The 17,058-nt window shown below is 44.9% G+C and overlaps 1 protein-coding gene across 1 annotated transcript; it reads left to right on the top strand.

The window, feature by feature from the left end:
- Positions 1-1,081: 1,081 nt before the first annotated feature.
- Positions 1,082-9,937, top strand: KCNA1 (potassium voltage-gated channel subfamily A member 1). The gene is made up of 2 exons (XM_033117984.1): positions 1,082-2,503; positions 2,866-9,937. Exon 2 carries the CDS (start codon positions 3,381-3,383, stop codon positions 4,860-4,862), a length of 1,482 nt encoding a protein of 493 aa, XP_032973875.1. The 5' UTR covers positions 1,082-2,503; positions 2,866-3,380; the 3' UTR covers positions 4,863-9,937.
- Positions 9,938-17,058: the final 7,121 nt, after the last annotated feature.

Genomic DNA, 17,058 nt, shown 5'->3' with positions numbered 1-17,058 from the left:
GCATCCACATGAGGCTAGGAGATGAGAGTCCTGGAGGCGTTGAATAGAAAGAAGGAAGTTACAGGCAGAGTGAGGTACAAGAGCAGGGTGGGGAACTCCAGGATTGCTAGGACATGGTCAGAAGATGTTTATCACGTCTGGTAGGGCTGTCTCCCATAGGACCATAACAGCAGCAGCAGCAAGAGCAGCAGCAGCAACAAAAACCAGGGACTTGTACACCTAAAGCTGATGTAGAATAATATTGTATGTCAACTATAATTATATATATATATATATAAAATGTATATCTATATATGTATATGTATATATAAATATATATAATGTATAGTCACGGTATGTGGAGTACAGCATAAGGAAGATAGTCAATGGTATTTTAACAGCTATGTAAGATATCAGACGGGAAGACCTTGGGGGTGGTTATCACCTTGTGAGGGGTGTAAATGTCTCATTAGTAGGTTGCTTTGTACACCTGAAACTATTCATTTTTTTTAAGGGACTTGTCGGTATTTCAGCACACAGCTCCATGTTTTATTTGCAATAAAGCAGTAGTGCAGAAAGGTAGAGTGAGTGGGATAGAACATGTGTGTGGAAAGTGGGGAAAGGGCAGAGTTTTAATATGGGAGGGAGGAGTTTAAGAGAACTAACTCTATTTTTGCAAAAGAAAAGCTGAGATTATGCATCCGGAGGAGTGGAGGGAACAAACACTTTTATTTTTCTGAAAAGAATGCTGGAGTCTGAATCTGGAGGAGGGACTTAACTAGTGCCCTACCCAGGATTATTGCACTGCCTGGACAACCCCGCTGAGGCCCCGGCTTTCCACTAGCCACAAGAGAGTGGCTTTGATTAAAGACGTGGGTGGTGTAGGCACCCGGCCACGCGAGCCGCGGTGGTGCGAAGGGGTGGTCCCAATGCAGCGGGGGACCAATCAGCAGCGACTCCGGGCTCTGGCAGCCTGCTTAGAGCCTCCGCTGCAGTTGAACTACCGGAGCTGCTGGCTGCCGGCTTTGGAGCTGCAGGCGCCCAGGCGCAGCGCCTCCGAGGGCGCCGCTGGAGCCGCACTCCGCGTGCACCACGCACGCCCCTGCATCTGCTGCCCTGCGTCTGTGTGCCGACCCTTTCGCGAAGAAGTTGCAAGCCTTGCAAGTGGCCCTGTGAGGCTCTAGGCCGGGAAAAGAGGCTGCGGGAGGAGGGACGTAGGTGGGAGGTGGGCAGGTGACTTGCTTCTCAGAATCATCCCAATTAGCACCAAGTTGGCAGACAACCCCCAAAAACTCACGAAGCCTTTAGTGGTTGCCCACATTCTCCGTATTTCGTAATAATCTCACTGTAAGAAAATTTCCAACTCCCATTGTAGGTCAAAGAGGGACAGACTCTTAGCACCACCGTCTCGCAATAACACTACATAGAGCAAACCCAGTTGATCCTCAACTGCAGAGCTCTACCCAAAATCCGCACGTCTCCCAACTCCAGCCGGGAGAAGCTGGGTGGACCCCGCAGAGGGCCCCCTGCGGGATGGGCAGGATGGCTCGCCCAGCGTGGCCACCGAAGCTGGTTATTGTGCGACTGCACAAACACAACCCTATCCGAGGAGTTTTGCCAGGAACAACCGCCTGCATTGCGTCGGACCTGACCATTTGAAATGTGGAATTCCCGGTGAAGGTCGCGGCCAGGGACCGCGCGTGTGCGGGGCTGTGGACCACACGGAAAATAGAATTGGTGGTCGGCTTTTTTGGCAGAAGGAAAAAGCTGTGCAGGCAAGGGTGGGGACCGAATGGCAACCCCCCTCTACCGAACCACCACCCCCTCATATTTTCCCTCTACCTCCTCGCTCTTGCCCTCCCCCGCCCTCCCCAACCCACGCCTGGGTGGGCCAATCGCTGCTCCGCGCTCCGGGCGCTTTCTCAGGTTTCTGCTGATCTTGCAGCGCCCAGAAATGGACCGCGCAGACCCGCCGCCGCACGCACCCTACCCCACTCGGCGCTCCTAACAGCTCCCCGCGCGCCTCTCAGCCTCCGCGAGGTCCACGCGGGGGTGCGGAAGCGGAGGGCATCCAAGAGCCATGTAGACCCAGGTTCTTGCTCGCCTGCTTCCTTCGGGATCGAATCAAGGGCTCCCATAGTGTTCGGAGGGGGGCGAGAGTGCTGTTTATCGTCATTTGCTTCAGAGCTTCGGGAGAGGGTGGCATTTTGCTTTTCCGCCCCGCATCCTCCGGAACTCCCTGCACCAGAAGAGAGCACGCCGTCTCCAGGTTGCTGGCAACGGGTGAGAATGGGGATAGGGAGTGGACATTTCCCCTGTAGCTGCTCAGAAAAGCGATTGTCCGACTGAAGGGGAGTAGCGCGAGAGGGCGAGGGCGGCGAGTTTGCCCCGGCGCCTCGCCTCTCGGATGCTGCTGCGGCGGCGGCCGCGTCTCCCGCCCGTGTACTGCAAAAGCGACCTGCCGCATTCCAACTCCGGCTCTCCGCGGACTCAGCACCACTCCTGCGCCAAGCCGGCCGGCCAGGTAGGGGGCCCCCCAGATCGGGGCTGCAGAAGCAGGGGTTGGGACGATGGGTGGGGGAAAGCCGGGGGTGTAGGAACGCTGCCTGGGACCTGGAGCTTCCCCAGCGTCTCTCGGCGCTTTTCCGATCTCTAGTTTAACGAAGTTGTAAACAGATCGGCTGTTGGGCACTGGGGAAGGTGGGATGGAAGAGCCCCAAACTTGGATTTCCGGGTGTCTGTGTGTGTCTGTCTGTGTGTATGTCCAGTAAAAAGTCCAGTGCTTTCTAACAAAGCTAGAGGTCTGTGCTCTTCAGTGTCTGTAGGTCCGTCCCATCTAAATGCTTCTGATTTTCTACCCCCGTATCACTTTCTATTTCTCTGCAGCGTCCATCGATCGCCCTGGTGGGAGCTTAGAAGGCGGCAGGCGAAGAGGGGTAGGAGGGGGGAGAGCCGAGGAGAAACAGAGGGGTTGTCAGGCGAGGGCATCTGCTGAGCTGGCTCTGCACCCGGTCCTAGGAGAGCTCGTGGAGGGGAGGGGAGGCCAGGGTGACCCCGAAGTGATGGCCCAGCTCGCTAGAACAGCACTGCGTTAAGGCACCTCCGAGCAGGAAGAAACACCAGCTCTCCCCCCCACCCCAACCCTGGGCAAAAAGGTGCACCCCGGGCCGCAGGCGAGGGGGATTCCAAACTGAGCAAAAGGTAGGGTGGAGAGGAAGGGAACCAGAAGCGAAGTCGCAGATCTCTTGACCGGCTGGCTTCGAAGCCCCTCCCCTTGAGCGTGGGGGAGACACGCACTCCGGTGGGGGGGGCGCTTGGGTCCCCCCCACCCCTCCTCTCTCCGTCCTTCCTACCACCGCTGGCCCTTTCCTGCTCTCTCACCCCTGCACCCGGCTTCTACCATGACGGTAATGTCTGGGGAGAACGTGGACGAGGCGTCCGCCGCCCCGGGCCATCCCCAGGATTACCCCCGGCCAGCGGACCACGAGGACCACGAGTGCTGCGAACGCGTGGTGATCAACATCTCCGGGCTGCGCTTTGAGACGCAGCTCAAGACCCTGGCTCAGTTCCCCAACACGCTGCTGGGCAACCCTAAGAAGCGCATGCGCTACTTCGACCCCCTGAGGAACGAGTACTTCTTCGACCGCAACCGGCCCAGCTTCGACGCCATCCTCTACTACTACCAGTCGGGGGGCCGGCTGCGGAGGCCCGTCAACGTGCCCTTGGACATGTTCTCCGAGGAGATCAAATTTTACGAGCTGGGCGAGGAGGCCATGGAGAAGTTCCGGGAGGACGAGGGCTTCATCAAGGAGGAGGAGCGCCCCCTGCCCGAGAAGGAATACCAGCGCCAGGTGTGGCTGCTCTTCGAGTACCCCGAGAGCTCGGGGCCCGCCCGAGTCATCGCCATCGTCTCCGTCATGGTCATCCTCATCTCCATCGTCATCTTTTGCCTGGAGACCCTCCCTGAGCTGAAGGACGACAAGGACTTCACGGGCACCATCCACCGCATCGACAACACCACGGTGGTCTACACTTCCAACATCTTCACGGACCCCTTCTTCATCGTGGAGACGCTGTGCATTATCTGGTTCTCCTTTGAGCTGGTGGTGCGCTTCTTCGCCTGCCCCAGCAAGACAGAGTTCTTCAAAAACATCATGAACTTCATCGACATCGTGGCCATCATCCCCTATTTCATCACCCTGGGCACTGAGATCGCCGAGCAGGAGGGCAACCAGAAGGGCGAGCAGGCCACTTCGCTGGCCATCCTCAGGGTCATCCGGTTGGTAAGGGTTTTCAGAATCTTCAAGCTCTCCCGCCACTCGAAGGGCCTCCAGATCCTGGGCCAGACCCTGAAAGCTAGTATGAGAGAGCTAGGGCTGCTCATCTTCTTCCTCTTCATCGGGGTCATACTGTTTTCCAGTGCAGTGTACTTTGCAGAGGCGGAAGAAGCTGAGTCGCACTTCTCCAGTATCCCCGATGCTTTCTGGTGGGCGGTGGTGTCCATGACCACTGTAGGATACGGTGACATGTACCCTGTGACAATTGGAGGCAAGATCGTGGGCTCCTTGTGTGCCATCGCTGGTGTGCTGACAATTGCCCTGCCCGTACCTGTCATTGTGTCCAATTTCAACTATTTCTACCACCGAGAAACTGAAGGGGAAGAGCAGGCTCAGCTGCTCCACGTTAGCTCCCCTAATTTAGCCTCTGACAGTGACCTCAGTCGGCGCAGTTCCTCTACTCTCAGCAAATCTGAGTACATGGAGATCGAAGAGGATATGAATAATAGCATAGCCCATTATAGACAGGCCAATCTCAGAACTGGCAATTGCACCACAGCTAACCAAAACTGCGTTAATAAGAGCAAGCTACTGACCGATGTCTAAAAAGCCAAGCAAACAAAAAAGCCCCACTTAGCCGCTTGAAAGACTTACAAAACAAAACAAAAACCCTAGTGACCCATGTCACTCTTTGTCGATACTTTACTGAATAGTTTTTGAATGCTCTATTTAACTGTCAATGCATTGTTGCATTGTGAATTTTGGGGGCGGCCAATCAGAAGCTTCCAAGATCTGTGGGGGAAAAAAAAAACTATTTTCATTTTATTAAAAAATGGGAAAAGAAAGTGTATTTTCTAAAATTGGTTTAAAAATTCAGTTCATGAGCTAGACTCGGTAAAATAAGATTCATATGCTTCCCCATACTGAGACATTTGTAATCTTTGGGCTTCTTTAACTTTTTTCTTTTAACTAAAAACCAGATGATCACTTAGAAGTATAAAATTAAAACTTGCATGGGACTCCAATAGAAAATCTTTGCAAACTGCATAGCACATTTAAGACAGTGCATCTGATGTATTATATGTAACATGATATACAAGCCAAAATTGGCAATGAACAAATGTTTTTATTTTGATCAGTCACACTGCATATTATAAGATGAAAGAAAAAAAGCAAACAGAATTACTTCAGACTGGTTCACAAAGCACCTTATCAGTCTCATGCTGGTCCTGGTCTGTAGGGATTTTCTTTCTGCCCCATTCCCCTTCTATACAAACTATCCTCTAAGAAAAAGATACTGAATTAAATTAATTGATTAATCTGCAGTGCTGCTAAGTTTCTCACCTGCAGATGAACCCAACACAGGTCTTTTCTCACTGGTCCTGTACCCTGACCCCTCGCCTTCAGAACTGGATGTAAAACCTTAACCTCCTTATTGCAAGAGAGCACAAATAGAGTTAAATGTAAGCATGTTTGATTCTGATAATATTTATTTTATAATCGCATGCTGAGAACGTTAACTCAGACAATAGGGGATAAGCTTAAGTTTGAATCAACTCTTCTAAAAATAGATCCTTTTTCATTTGCATTCACCAAAAGTGCACTCCTTCATTTAACTATTTTATTCATAAATAAAGTACTGTATTTAAATGCATATGTTAGTCAGATGGGAACAAAAACTTTTTGGAGCTCAAAGCATGTTCTCGTATTCAGTATTATGGCCTATTTGATTAAGATGTACCTTGAATTAATTAATGCATGATTTCAGTAAAAAAAAATGTAAAAAATAATAAAAATTACAAGTTTGTGGGATGAAGGGCCCAAAGATATAGTGGGTGGGGGTGGGGGTGGGGGTGGGGGCACTCAGTCAATTTTCCTGCCTTTGCTCAGGGAAATGTCGGGTTTCTGTGCAGGTGTAGGCAGAGAACAGACCAATATGCCCATCCTTTAAAAGGAAGCTATATGGAAAACTAAAGAAGTCATCAAGGTATATAGAGCAACACCTAAGAACAAGTATTCTTTCTAGCTGAGGATAAACACAAGCAAAACAAACACACACACAAAACAAGGTGCAATACTGCATGTTTTTGGTGCATTCTTAAGATGTAAATGAAAATGTTTATCTATTGTATGCATCCAAAGCAGAGCTGGTTTCTTTTTGCAGTCATGACTTGAAGTCTGTGGAGACTTCGCCCCTCTCCTTGAGTCTCCCTGAAGAAACTTAACCAATCGATTTCATAGTTGCTTAGTGCCTTTATCCTGTACCCACAGTGAACTGCAGAAAGTGCCTCTGTTAACACAGCTGAGAAGTTATGTAACAAAGGGAGGAAGGGTTGGGGCACAGATATTTTGCTTTTGATTTTTCCATCCTCGCTGTCTCACTTCACCACTGTGAGAAGACCACACCATCCTGAACCCTGGAGGGGAGAGATCCAGGACGGTGCTGTTTCTCTGGCCATCCTCTGGACTGAGTCCCTTTGGCAGCCTGATGTGTGATATAAACTGGGACCTGAGACCCAGCTTCCAACTGGACATGAACCATGAACTTGTGTTTTGGGGTGTTTTTTGTTTTTGTTTATGTTTTTCTTTTCCTTTTCCACCAGAAGCCAAGATAAACTCTTTGGGAATTTATTTCCTATCGAGGGTCACTCTGGACATTCAAGGCTTCCTCAGGTCCAGTGTAGTATTTCCTGTACATTTCTTTATTCCTCCTCTGTTAGCAACAGCACTTTGCAAATCTCTACTAGTCTGATCTTTCTAGGCACATTGTGGCTGTGGGAATATTCGGTTCAGACTAACCTTTCCTAGGCCCTCCTTTCTGGCCCACTCCCTTCAGATATTTCCTATGATGCTCCAATGGTTTTCTCACCTAGCAGTCACTTCACGGGCTGAGCGTCTAACTTCTGCCACCCCCGGCAACCAGCATAGAGAACAGCTGGGACCCTGTGCCTCGCTGAAAGAGAGCCCCGTAACACAGGCCTCTGGGGCCCAGCAGCTGTCCAGCAATGGAGAGGAGCTCACCATCTTTTTACGGACACCAGTGGGGATCTTCATTCTGCACTTAGCATGTGGCTATCTACTGCTGACCACGTTACACTCTTGTTCTGCTTCTGGAAATCTCCCCTGTTACCTTCAACCCTTCCCCCACCCTATCCTAGAACTAGCAGTGAGGCAGTACATGAAGAAACTAGAATAACGCTCAGGCTGGCTGAATGTGTGGAAAGAAAGAACATGGATATTTTATTTTCCTGTGCTGCTTCTGTGACTCTGTAAGACGAATGTAACATCATGGAAGATGAGGGACCAAGGACTGTACACATCTGACCACAGGGCATAAACCCTCCCCTGTGATGTTTCCTTCTCTTGTCAACCTTGACTCATCCTGGCTATTCCTCTCCTACCTGCTTAAAAGTCCCCAGTTGGGAAAAAAAATGCCAACCTACCCCAAATTTCCGGGGATGTCTCGATCTTTTATTTAGGTTCTGAGGTCTAGGACACACAGAACTTGAAACGCTGCACTGTCAACAGCAATAATCCACTCAGTACTGTGGGATGGATGGGTCAGAGGATGAGAAAATGGGACCAAGGCTGATTAGATGGACTTTGGCTACCTGGTATACCTCTTGTAGTTAGACACTGGACTGGTGATTCTTCTGCATGTGCAACAGGAAAAAGAGCTGCATGCAGTGAACCTGTCGGCCTGGGATTGAGGATGAGTTGTTGTTATGAATTTGGGAGGTATGGGGAAAACGAATGCTGCTTATCCATCTGTAGCGCATTGCAACCAAGTCAGTAAGAATGGAGTACAGGGACTATCTGTGTAGCATAGGCATGCGAAGTTTGACAAAGCTCTTCCCCCCTGCACTGTAATGGGCTGAAATGTTTTTGTAGACCTGAAGGTGCACTTCACAAAACTGCCTATTAAGGGATGACTATCTTTTGGTTTACTTCCTTATATTTATTTTATTGGGCTTTTAACCTTTTCATTCCCTTCCTAGGTCTTGAGCTTTAATGGCTCATGTCCTGAATACTTGTTTTCTCCAGAAGGAGAAGACTTCTGACTTGCTGATAGCCATAGCTCCACTTTTCCAGTGTTTGGGGCCCTAGTTCAATAGGGTGGCAGTGGAAGGGTGGGGTCACAGCAGGGCTGTTAGCCATCCCAGAATCTCTGAAGTGATTAACTCACCTCAAGTGATCTGAATTAGAGAGACCAAAGATGTTAATTTCCTCTGTCCTCAGATTTATAGAAGACAGATTGTAACCAGGAAAGGTTTTTGTTTTCGCCTCTCCTCTCCCCTTTCTGTGCACAGCCATCCCTGCTCCCCCTTGAGAGTTGAGTTCTGATCATCAGTTAGAACAGTCCACTGGGAGTGTGTTAGTGAGTTAGCCTAGCAAAATCAAAGGAACCAATAGCAGATTCTTCTCCTGGAATATGGCCGATGGACAGTCAATTCTCTAAAATCAAACTCTGTTCCGCTGCGGTGGAACAGAAGCACCAGAGCCACCAGTCTTGACTCACTTGAGAGTTTTTTAAAAAATGCATGTAAATGGAAAGTGAGGAATAGATTTCTTTAGGTTGAAATTTGGTTTAGTCCATACAGGACCTTCTTCATATTGTGTGTAGTTAGTTACAGATTTTTCAAATTAGTTAACATTAGAAGAGTCAGTAAAATAGTTTCCCAATCCTCCTATTTAATACAGGAGACCTCAAAACACATGCTTTGAAACAATTTTACGATTGAATTGTCCTCGTTTGGTAGATTAGATTGAACAGAAAGGAGAAAGAGAACATTAGCGGAAGGCAATTCCCCATTTTCTTCCAGGAACTACTTATTCCTGGGAGTGGTGAGAATTGGTGGGTGGTAACCATCCATAGTATAAAATTGTTAGAAAGAACATAAACTGCCAAACAGCCATTTTCCTGCTTTTTCAAGAAAGGGTGAAGTCTTTCAAGCTTATGTTCATTTGAAAAAGACAAACAAACGATAATTTGTAAACCAGACACAACCCAAGTCGAATTGCGATCTCAGGAGTGGTCGTCATCCACCTTGTGGTGTATGATTCCTCGTATTTATATTATGGAATTTCAGGGTATATGCGAACATGTCCAGCATGACTCAGGTAACTTAGGAGAATGTACATTACTTATCATTTTTGTAAAGAAGCAAACAAGAGCTGAGTTGTTAACCAAAACTGTTCCATTACCTTGGGTCACTGTGCGAACTCATTCAGGGTACATGTGTAAGGTTTAGAGGTCTTAGGATTAAATGCCAGTCTCTAAGCTCAGGCAAAACGACCATGGGCTTTCTTGGGAAGTCCAGTGTGTACATAAGGGGTGAAGCCCTACTGACCTCAGGACTGTTAGCTTTTAGGAGATTAGCCCTGGTCACAGTGATTTTCATTTAGGAGTTAACTAGGAGTTTACTTTTTATGACATGAGACTTCAAAGCGTATAGAAAGCGTATAGTTTTGTACCATAACCAGAGAGGAAGAAGAAACGGTGTAAGAGAAGAAAACAAAACAAACCACAAAATCCCTTGCAAACTCTTCCAGGTCAAAAACTGTCTCCTCTCTCAACCATGCAGAAACACCTTTCTTCTCTTCAGTGCAGTTTGTTGCAGCAGCTCTACGTGGTCAGCATGGACTCTAGGTGAATAGTAAAGTATTACCAAGGTCAAAAATAAAAACCGAGTAACATTAATTTAAAGTGCACCATCAGGACAACAAACCATTTAAGCTGAAAAAGCACTCTTTTATTTCTTGAGTTTGCCAGTTGCTTACACCTTGAGTTGAGGATGTGTCTCATTTTCACCTACTGTGCATTTCCCCTGCCCTAACTGTTTAATATGTCAGGTAGAGGACGTTGAATGTTATGAATTGAAAACCTAATTGAAGCGCATAGTTTTCATCTATGCAATTTTACTTGCTTCTGTCACTTTATGATCTGTTCATATTTGGCATCAATTAAAGATAATTTTTAAGGATCTTATCAAGGAATATCTTGACTGGTTATTTGTCTCTTGTTTAATTGGCCTGTTGGGACCCCTTTCTTGTGCGGTCTCTTTAAAAAATATGATGAATTCAGGATAAAATCACGAAGCAGCCTTGTGTTCTTAGAAACTCCTGAATTGTTGCTTCCGTACAAGGAAATACACTGGGGTTACGTTTTGACAATAAATTTACAGTTTGGACTCAGGTGGGATCCCAAGGAGAGGCGTTTGGAATTTGGCCTATGAAAGCAGTGGGGACTGAGCTTCGAAAAGGGGAAAAGAAATGAAGCCCAAGGGAGTAAGATCATTGATTATATTCACTTAAATTGTTTTTGATTGGAAACTATAGTTCATTCATAGGTTAAGCTTTTCTGGAAGGATAATTGTGTGTGCGTGTGTATGACAGCGCTATGGCCTGGCATCAAATAACTTGATGGTTACAAAATGGTGTTAGAAGTGATTTGGATGCAGACAAAGTGATCCCTAACTGTTCTTTACATATTCTTTTCTCACATAGTTTCACATGTGATTAACATGCTTTTCTTCCTGTTTTTTTTGTTTGTTTTCTTGGTTTTTTTTTTGTTTTTTTTTATGACTTGGTGCGTTTCCTTTTGATTCTTCCTGAGATTTAGAAATTCTTCTTTCTTCCTTGTGAATATTATATTTTATATAAGCTCTTTTATGTCCGAGCAAATAGGGTTACATGCTTTATGACAGGTGTCTGTTATATGCCAAATGCACTGGGTGGCTGGGCTGGTGCGTCAGCTTAGAAATGCATTGCACTGTGATGGGCTCCAATGGTAAGATTGGGAGAGGAATCTTGCTTTTGCTGTAGAAGTTGCTACTGAAAGTAGCCTGTGAGGCGGGGCAGGCTGCCCATGCTCTTTCTGTTGTGGTTGGAGAACAAGCCAGGCAGTGTCCTGACAGACAAGGGAAAGACAGAGCTCGAACCGCATCAATGGCGGTGGGCAAATGAGCCAGGTCATTTACAACCCTGAGTGTGGTTCTCAAAGCTCAGCCTTGGACAGGGCTCCTTGAAGCAGAAGCAGACAGATCCAGGTAGCTGCAGGGAGAGAAGGCTGTAACTGGACACTTGATTGTTTACAGAGCTTCAAAAAGAAGTCAAGTCACTTTTCAGGGACGCCAACCAGCAGAGTGGAGAACAGAGAGCTGATGTCATCCGATCCCAGTCTCTTTGCCACCGGATAGGGAAGCTGGCTGCCGCTTCCTGCAGTCAGTGCCGGCTTGTCCAGGCCCCATCCCCACCCCAGCCCCAGGCATGCCTGTGGAGGGAAGGCTAACCCTGAGGCTGGGCAAAGTGTGCCCCTCTGCAAAGTCCTATTGCATGCCTAGGACAGCATGGTCACACCGCGCCACTGGAAAGCAGCCCTTTGGACCAGTTTAAATGCAGGTAACTGAAAATATCCTATTTAATTAATTGAATCTGTCATCGATTTTAAGATGCACCATTGCTTGAAATATTCGTAAGAAACAGAGAACATTGACAGTTATGATCCACCATTGCATTGATTCATCCCAATTTTAGAGATGTAAAAATGTAAAAACAAAACAAAACAAATCTTGGAATTGATGAACTACAGTGATTGTGATGTTTGTCCTCCTTTGTTTCCTGGTGTGATAATAGGCTTGAATTCCAAACCCGTTACGTTTGGCAGTTTCCTTCAGACCTGAACCTTGGCTAGAGCCCTGAGGTCTTCTTTTACTTACCTTTTTCTCCCTCGGTGTTTTTGCTCAGCCCTGCGCTTAACTTAGGCTGTGTGGGGCTCCGTTTTGGAGCTCCATGTTGTCATGCTGTTTAGCATCCACAGATCATTGACCCGGTGAGGACCTCTGACTTCATCAGGCTGGAAGGAGGTTTGGTCTTGCTGCTCCCCCCTCCCGTGCCCCTTTAATAGCACTCCTTCCACAGCCAGATGTTCAGAACCTTCAGCAGCCCTTGGCTGTTACCACTCATTCGCAGTGAGCTGCTAATAGCAACACCTCTGGTGTGTATAGCTGTCTTTGCAGTTTTCACATCACTTCCACATTAATTATATTGCTTGGCGAATTAGGTAGGGCTGATATTGTTGTCCTTGTTTTAGAGTCTAAGGGGCCGGCCCAAAGTTGCTGAGTGGAGGGAGCAGGCTTAGGCTTCTCGATGATTCCATGGTAGGGATTGTGAATGCTTACTGAGTTGATGGAATGGTAGAACGCATTCTGTCTCTTGTTAAAGCAAGACCAGTGGGTTTTCCCTAGGGGCATAGGTTCTTTGAGCCTTCAAACTGCTCACTTCTAAAATGGAAATATAATACCGCATAGGGTTGTACGGATTAAATGAGATAATATTGGTTAACATGTTTGGTAAATTTTAAGGTGTTCTATAAATGTGAGATATAAATAGATATATTGATTATAATGATGAAAGGAGGAGCACAGGGAGGAGGACTCAGGATAACTCCTTCTCAGAGGAGGGCTGCACTTTAAAAGAAGACTCCAGGGAGAGCAGATGCTTAAATGTACAGAGGTAACACTTGAAGACTTGGGGCAGAGAGGTCTTCCGCAGGAATCTTTAGTCCTGCATCTAATACCAGACCTGCAGCAGCCCCACAGAACACTCAGCCTCTGCTTCTAGTTTCTTTCTCCTTTGCCCTGAGACATAATACTATTTTATATCTCCAGACCCCAAATGTCAAGGGTAAGCTCTGCCCTCTGTAAGTTGAGGAACCAGAGGTATCTTTAATAATTTACATCTCTTCTGATTGCCTCATTTCTCCCAGGTATACAATATTGTGTGATTTGGGTTTTGTCTTTCCACCTGCGAATACTGAGAAATAAAGCAAGATGTTTGCAAAGTTTTCTCATATGCTTGTCTGAGAGACAGTGTATAAATATAAAAACCTATTCTTAACTTTCTTTGCCCAAAATAAAATAACCCCCGCAAGCACACATGAGTCAATACAGTCTTTTCTTAAATAGCACATACTACAAAGATGCTCATAAAAATTTATAAGCTATAATATCTCTACAGTGGTCCAGCTCTTCTTTCTTAAAACCGATTGGACAAAATAGCTGTGATTTAAACAGCTGTAAGACTTTTATCTGCTTTCCTTCAGGAATTTTATTGCAATTAAGTAAGAGTTGAGTATCTGTTGGAATCTTTGGTTCATGAAATATTTTTCTAGAGAATAACATTCAGGGGCTAGATTGAGTTCTCAAACCTATTAATGATTTTTAAAAATAGATTTTATGTGGTATTTCATATTTGCTGTAATAGATAACGTTCTCAACATTGTTTCAAGTGCTGAGAGTTAAATGCATTTTAGGAATGTTTCCAGAGAAACTAATTTCAGTTGAAATTTATTTTTTCAGAATTGACATCAGAATGATCAATGAGTAGAGGGTTAAGCTTAGGATAATTATGTTTTGAGCTCAGGGCCAAATCCAACTTTTATTAAAAATGTTATTCCTCAATGTATTGAGTTAAAATATTTGGAAATCCAAGATACTTTTATCTCTACAGTGATTTTTTTCCCCCATTTTATACAATATCATTATTTCGCTGTTTCAGAAAGGAAGTAATTTTATGTGAATTTCAAAGAGAATCTCTCTGAGATTAAGATTCACCCCACCAAATGTTCCCCCTCCATTAACGAGTAAAATGTTTTTTTTTTTTTAGCCTTAGAGAAGGTTGTGTGTATGTTAGTCCTAAAAGAAGGGATGCGCACCTCAGTTTTTGAATGATCACAGGATATTGGCTTATTGTTAAATGACGTTTCTTGTTAAGATGGGATAGCTTTCTTTTTAAGTTTCCAGAGGATGAAGATCACATGTGTTGGCATTTAGAAAATAAAGCTCATTCTTAATGGATAAAGATGAGTACTCTAAACATCCTATAATCACAATATTGGTCATTCAGAAAACAAAAGAGTTGAACTTAGAACATACATAATGGAAGAACAACGTTTGTCCACGGCAAGACTTCCAGGTGGTGCAGTAGAGCAGTGCTGCAAGTCAGTGACACCCATTGGGTGGACAACCAGAGGCTGTTTAGCGTGACAGAGGCAAATACTTGACTTTAACTATAATTCTCAAGAGTTTGCAGCAAGAGGATGATGGGTAAAATGAGAATGGTAATATTTTGCCTGCCTGAAAGTGGAAAGTTTGTCCAGGGCAGCTTTAAGTCTCTAGCTGTAAGAAGGATGATTAGGAAGCAGGCTGACACACTGGGGAGATTTGAGACGCTGGCTTACCTGTTGCACAACAAATGCAGTACAATTGCCGATGGTTATTATGGTGACTAAAATAACGACTCATCAGTTAATGCGATTTAATGTTACGTGACGGACTATTATGCTGTTTTGAAAAAGCCATATAAATTGTCTTATGGGTCTACTGCTCTTAGTGGTCAGCCAAGTTGCAATGGAAATGTTGTTGTTGGACTCGGCACTAAATTATCTGGGAAATTTGCTGGTGTTCAGTCAGACAGTTTCTTTATCACAGGTTATGTAGCAGAGTCCTACAGAGGAGGAGGAATTCATTAGATGACTTTATGGTCTGATCTCAGCCTTGGAATTCTAGTGCTCAAAACTAAAGAACAACTTTTCCATAGGTCCGAAATGTACATACTGACTTAAAGAGAAAATGATTAAAGACAATTTTTAAAAGACAAAGTCTTGTATAAGTAATGAGGATAGCTGTATTTCATTTAAATGTGTTTCCATCATATCTGGTAATTTTATATTAAGCACAATTTCCTCCATTCACATAAAGTATTTAATTACTTTGTGAATGAAAATGTAATCAATAATGTTGTGAAGATTTTGTAGGGGGTCGGATGGGCACTTGTCTTATCAGGGAGACCACTTCATGGACGGTGTAGCTGCCTGACCACTGCAGTGTACACCTGAAGCTGAATAAAATTGAATGTCAACTATAATTTTATATATATATGTATACATATATACATGCACACACGCACGCAGTCAGAGGATGTGGAGTAAAGAATGGGTAATAGAGTCAGTGGAATTGTAACAGCTCTATACGATGTCAGAGGGGTAGTAGATTGGGGGCGGGGGGATATCACTTTGTGAGGGGTGTAAATGTCTAACTAGTACATTGTTTTGAACACCTGAAACTAATTTAAAAAAGAAAAGGAAAATTCTGAACATCTTCACCTGTTATGGCAATTCCCACCTTCTCTGGCTGGGATGACATTTAACCTTCATTGTATTGGGTTCAATTCCCCAAGTCAGTAAATACAGTGGTTAAGATTCTCAACAAAAAGTGTTGTTCTTGGTGTTCTCTCCTTTGGGAAGGACTCTTATTGTAGTTTACTTTGACAGGAGTTGTAATTTTAGTTAAAATAGTTCATTGATCATTGAGTTCCCTCCCAAGACCTGAAGCTTGAACATCTCCAAATAATACATTTCTTCATCCATTTTGCTTGAGGTTGGATGGGTGCATTTTTCACATATATGAAGTAGGACAATTAAGTTCGTGAAGTAATGCTAGAAAAAGTGCTACATACCTCATTGTTGAATATCACTATGGTCACTTTTGAAGTACTCCCCGGGGAAGCTATGCACTGATGCCAGCGCCTAGTCCACCCTTCAAAGCAATTTTGGAACTCTGTGAAATGGCCATCAGAGCTGTCATCATATTACTCTTGATGTCCCGAATGTCATCAAAATGTTTTCCTTTCAATATTTCCTTTATCTTCAGATAAAGAAAGAAGTCATTGGGGGCCAGATCAGGTGAGTAGGGAGGGTGTTCCAATACAGTTATTTGTTTACCGGTTAAAAACTCCCTCACAAGCAGTGTCGTGTGAGTTGGTGCACTGTCGTGATGCAAGAGCCATGAATTGTTGGCGAAAAGTTCAGGTCATCTAACTTTTTCATGCAACTTTTTCAGCACTTCCAAATAGTAAATTTGGTTAACTGTTTGTCCATTTGATACAAATTCATAATGAAGAATCCCTCTGGTATCAAAAAAGGTTAGCAACATCGTTGCAACATGTTCTCAAATTTAATTGTCAGACCTCATATCTCTCTTCTTTCAGAGGTCAGATGTTGGCAGTTAATTTTGCTGGAAAAGTGTTATTCATATTTTTAGACAATCTAGGGTTAGATTTGTTAAAGCATCATCTTTTGGACTGGTGATTGTACACATTCTATTATTTCTTGAGAGCCTTAAAACTTACTTTACGGCACTTCAGTGCATGTAGCTTTCAAGAGAAGAAGTGGGGAAGTGGCTGGGCACTTAATGTGAAGATGAAGAAATAAGACTCTATAAAAGTCAGTGCTGCTAGAGAAGTTTCTAAGAATCAGAAATTATGTGCCAGGTATATTTTATCTCTGGCCGATGCTATTAAATGCCCATATCACTTATTTTGAGGTCTTGATATTTGTAACTCCAGGAAAATACCTATCCCCAACCCCAGCTCATGCATGTGTGTGCACACACCTATCCACACACAAATACACATGAACACACACGCCTATACACGCTGACCTCTACTCATCTACCTGTCCATGAACCTGCGCTATAGGGCAGGTATGTGTTAGCCCAAATGAGGTAGAACTTCTAATTGATACAAAGACTTGTGACCATTCCTTTTAATTAAGCAAAAAAGAATCATAAAGATATCATGATAAAGTATTCCATTTTTTAGTTAAAGAAACTGTCATTCATATAAAAGGAAAAAAATTAGACAGCAGAATTTGGAGATGCTAGGGCATTTTCCTTTGGGATCTGATCTCTCCTACCTGGATTTACACTCCACTGTTGCTCGGACAGCTCAGGCACTTGGTGAC

The sequence above is a fragment of the Rhinolophus ferrumequinum genome, chromosome 10 (genome assembly GCF_004115265.2).
Source record: "Rhinolophus ferrumequinum isolate MPI-CBG mRhiFer1 chromosome 10, mRhiFer1_v1.p, whole genome shotgun sequence".
Lineage (NCBI taxonomy): Eukaryota > Metazoa > Chordata > Mammalia > Chiroptera > Rhinolophidae > Rhinolophus > Rhinolophus ferrumequinum.
The sequence above is the reverse complement of the archived record's forward strand: the minus strand, read 5'-3'. Positions and strand labels throughout refer to the sequence as shown.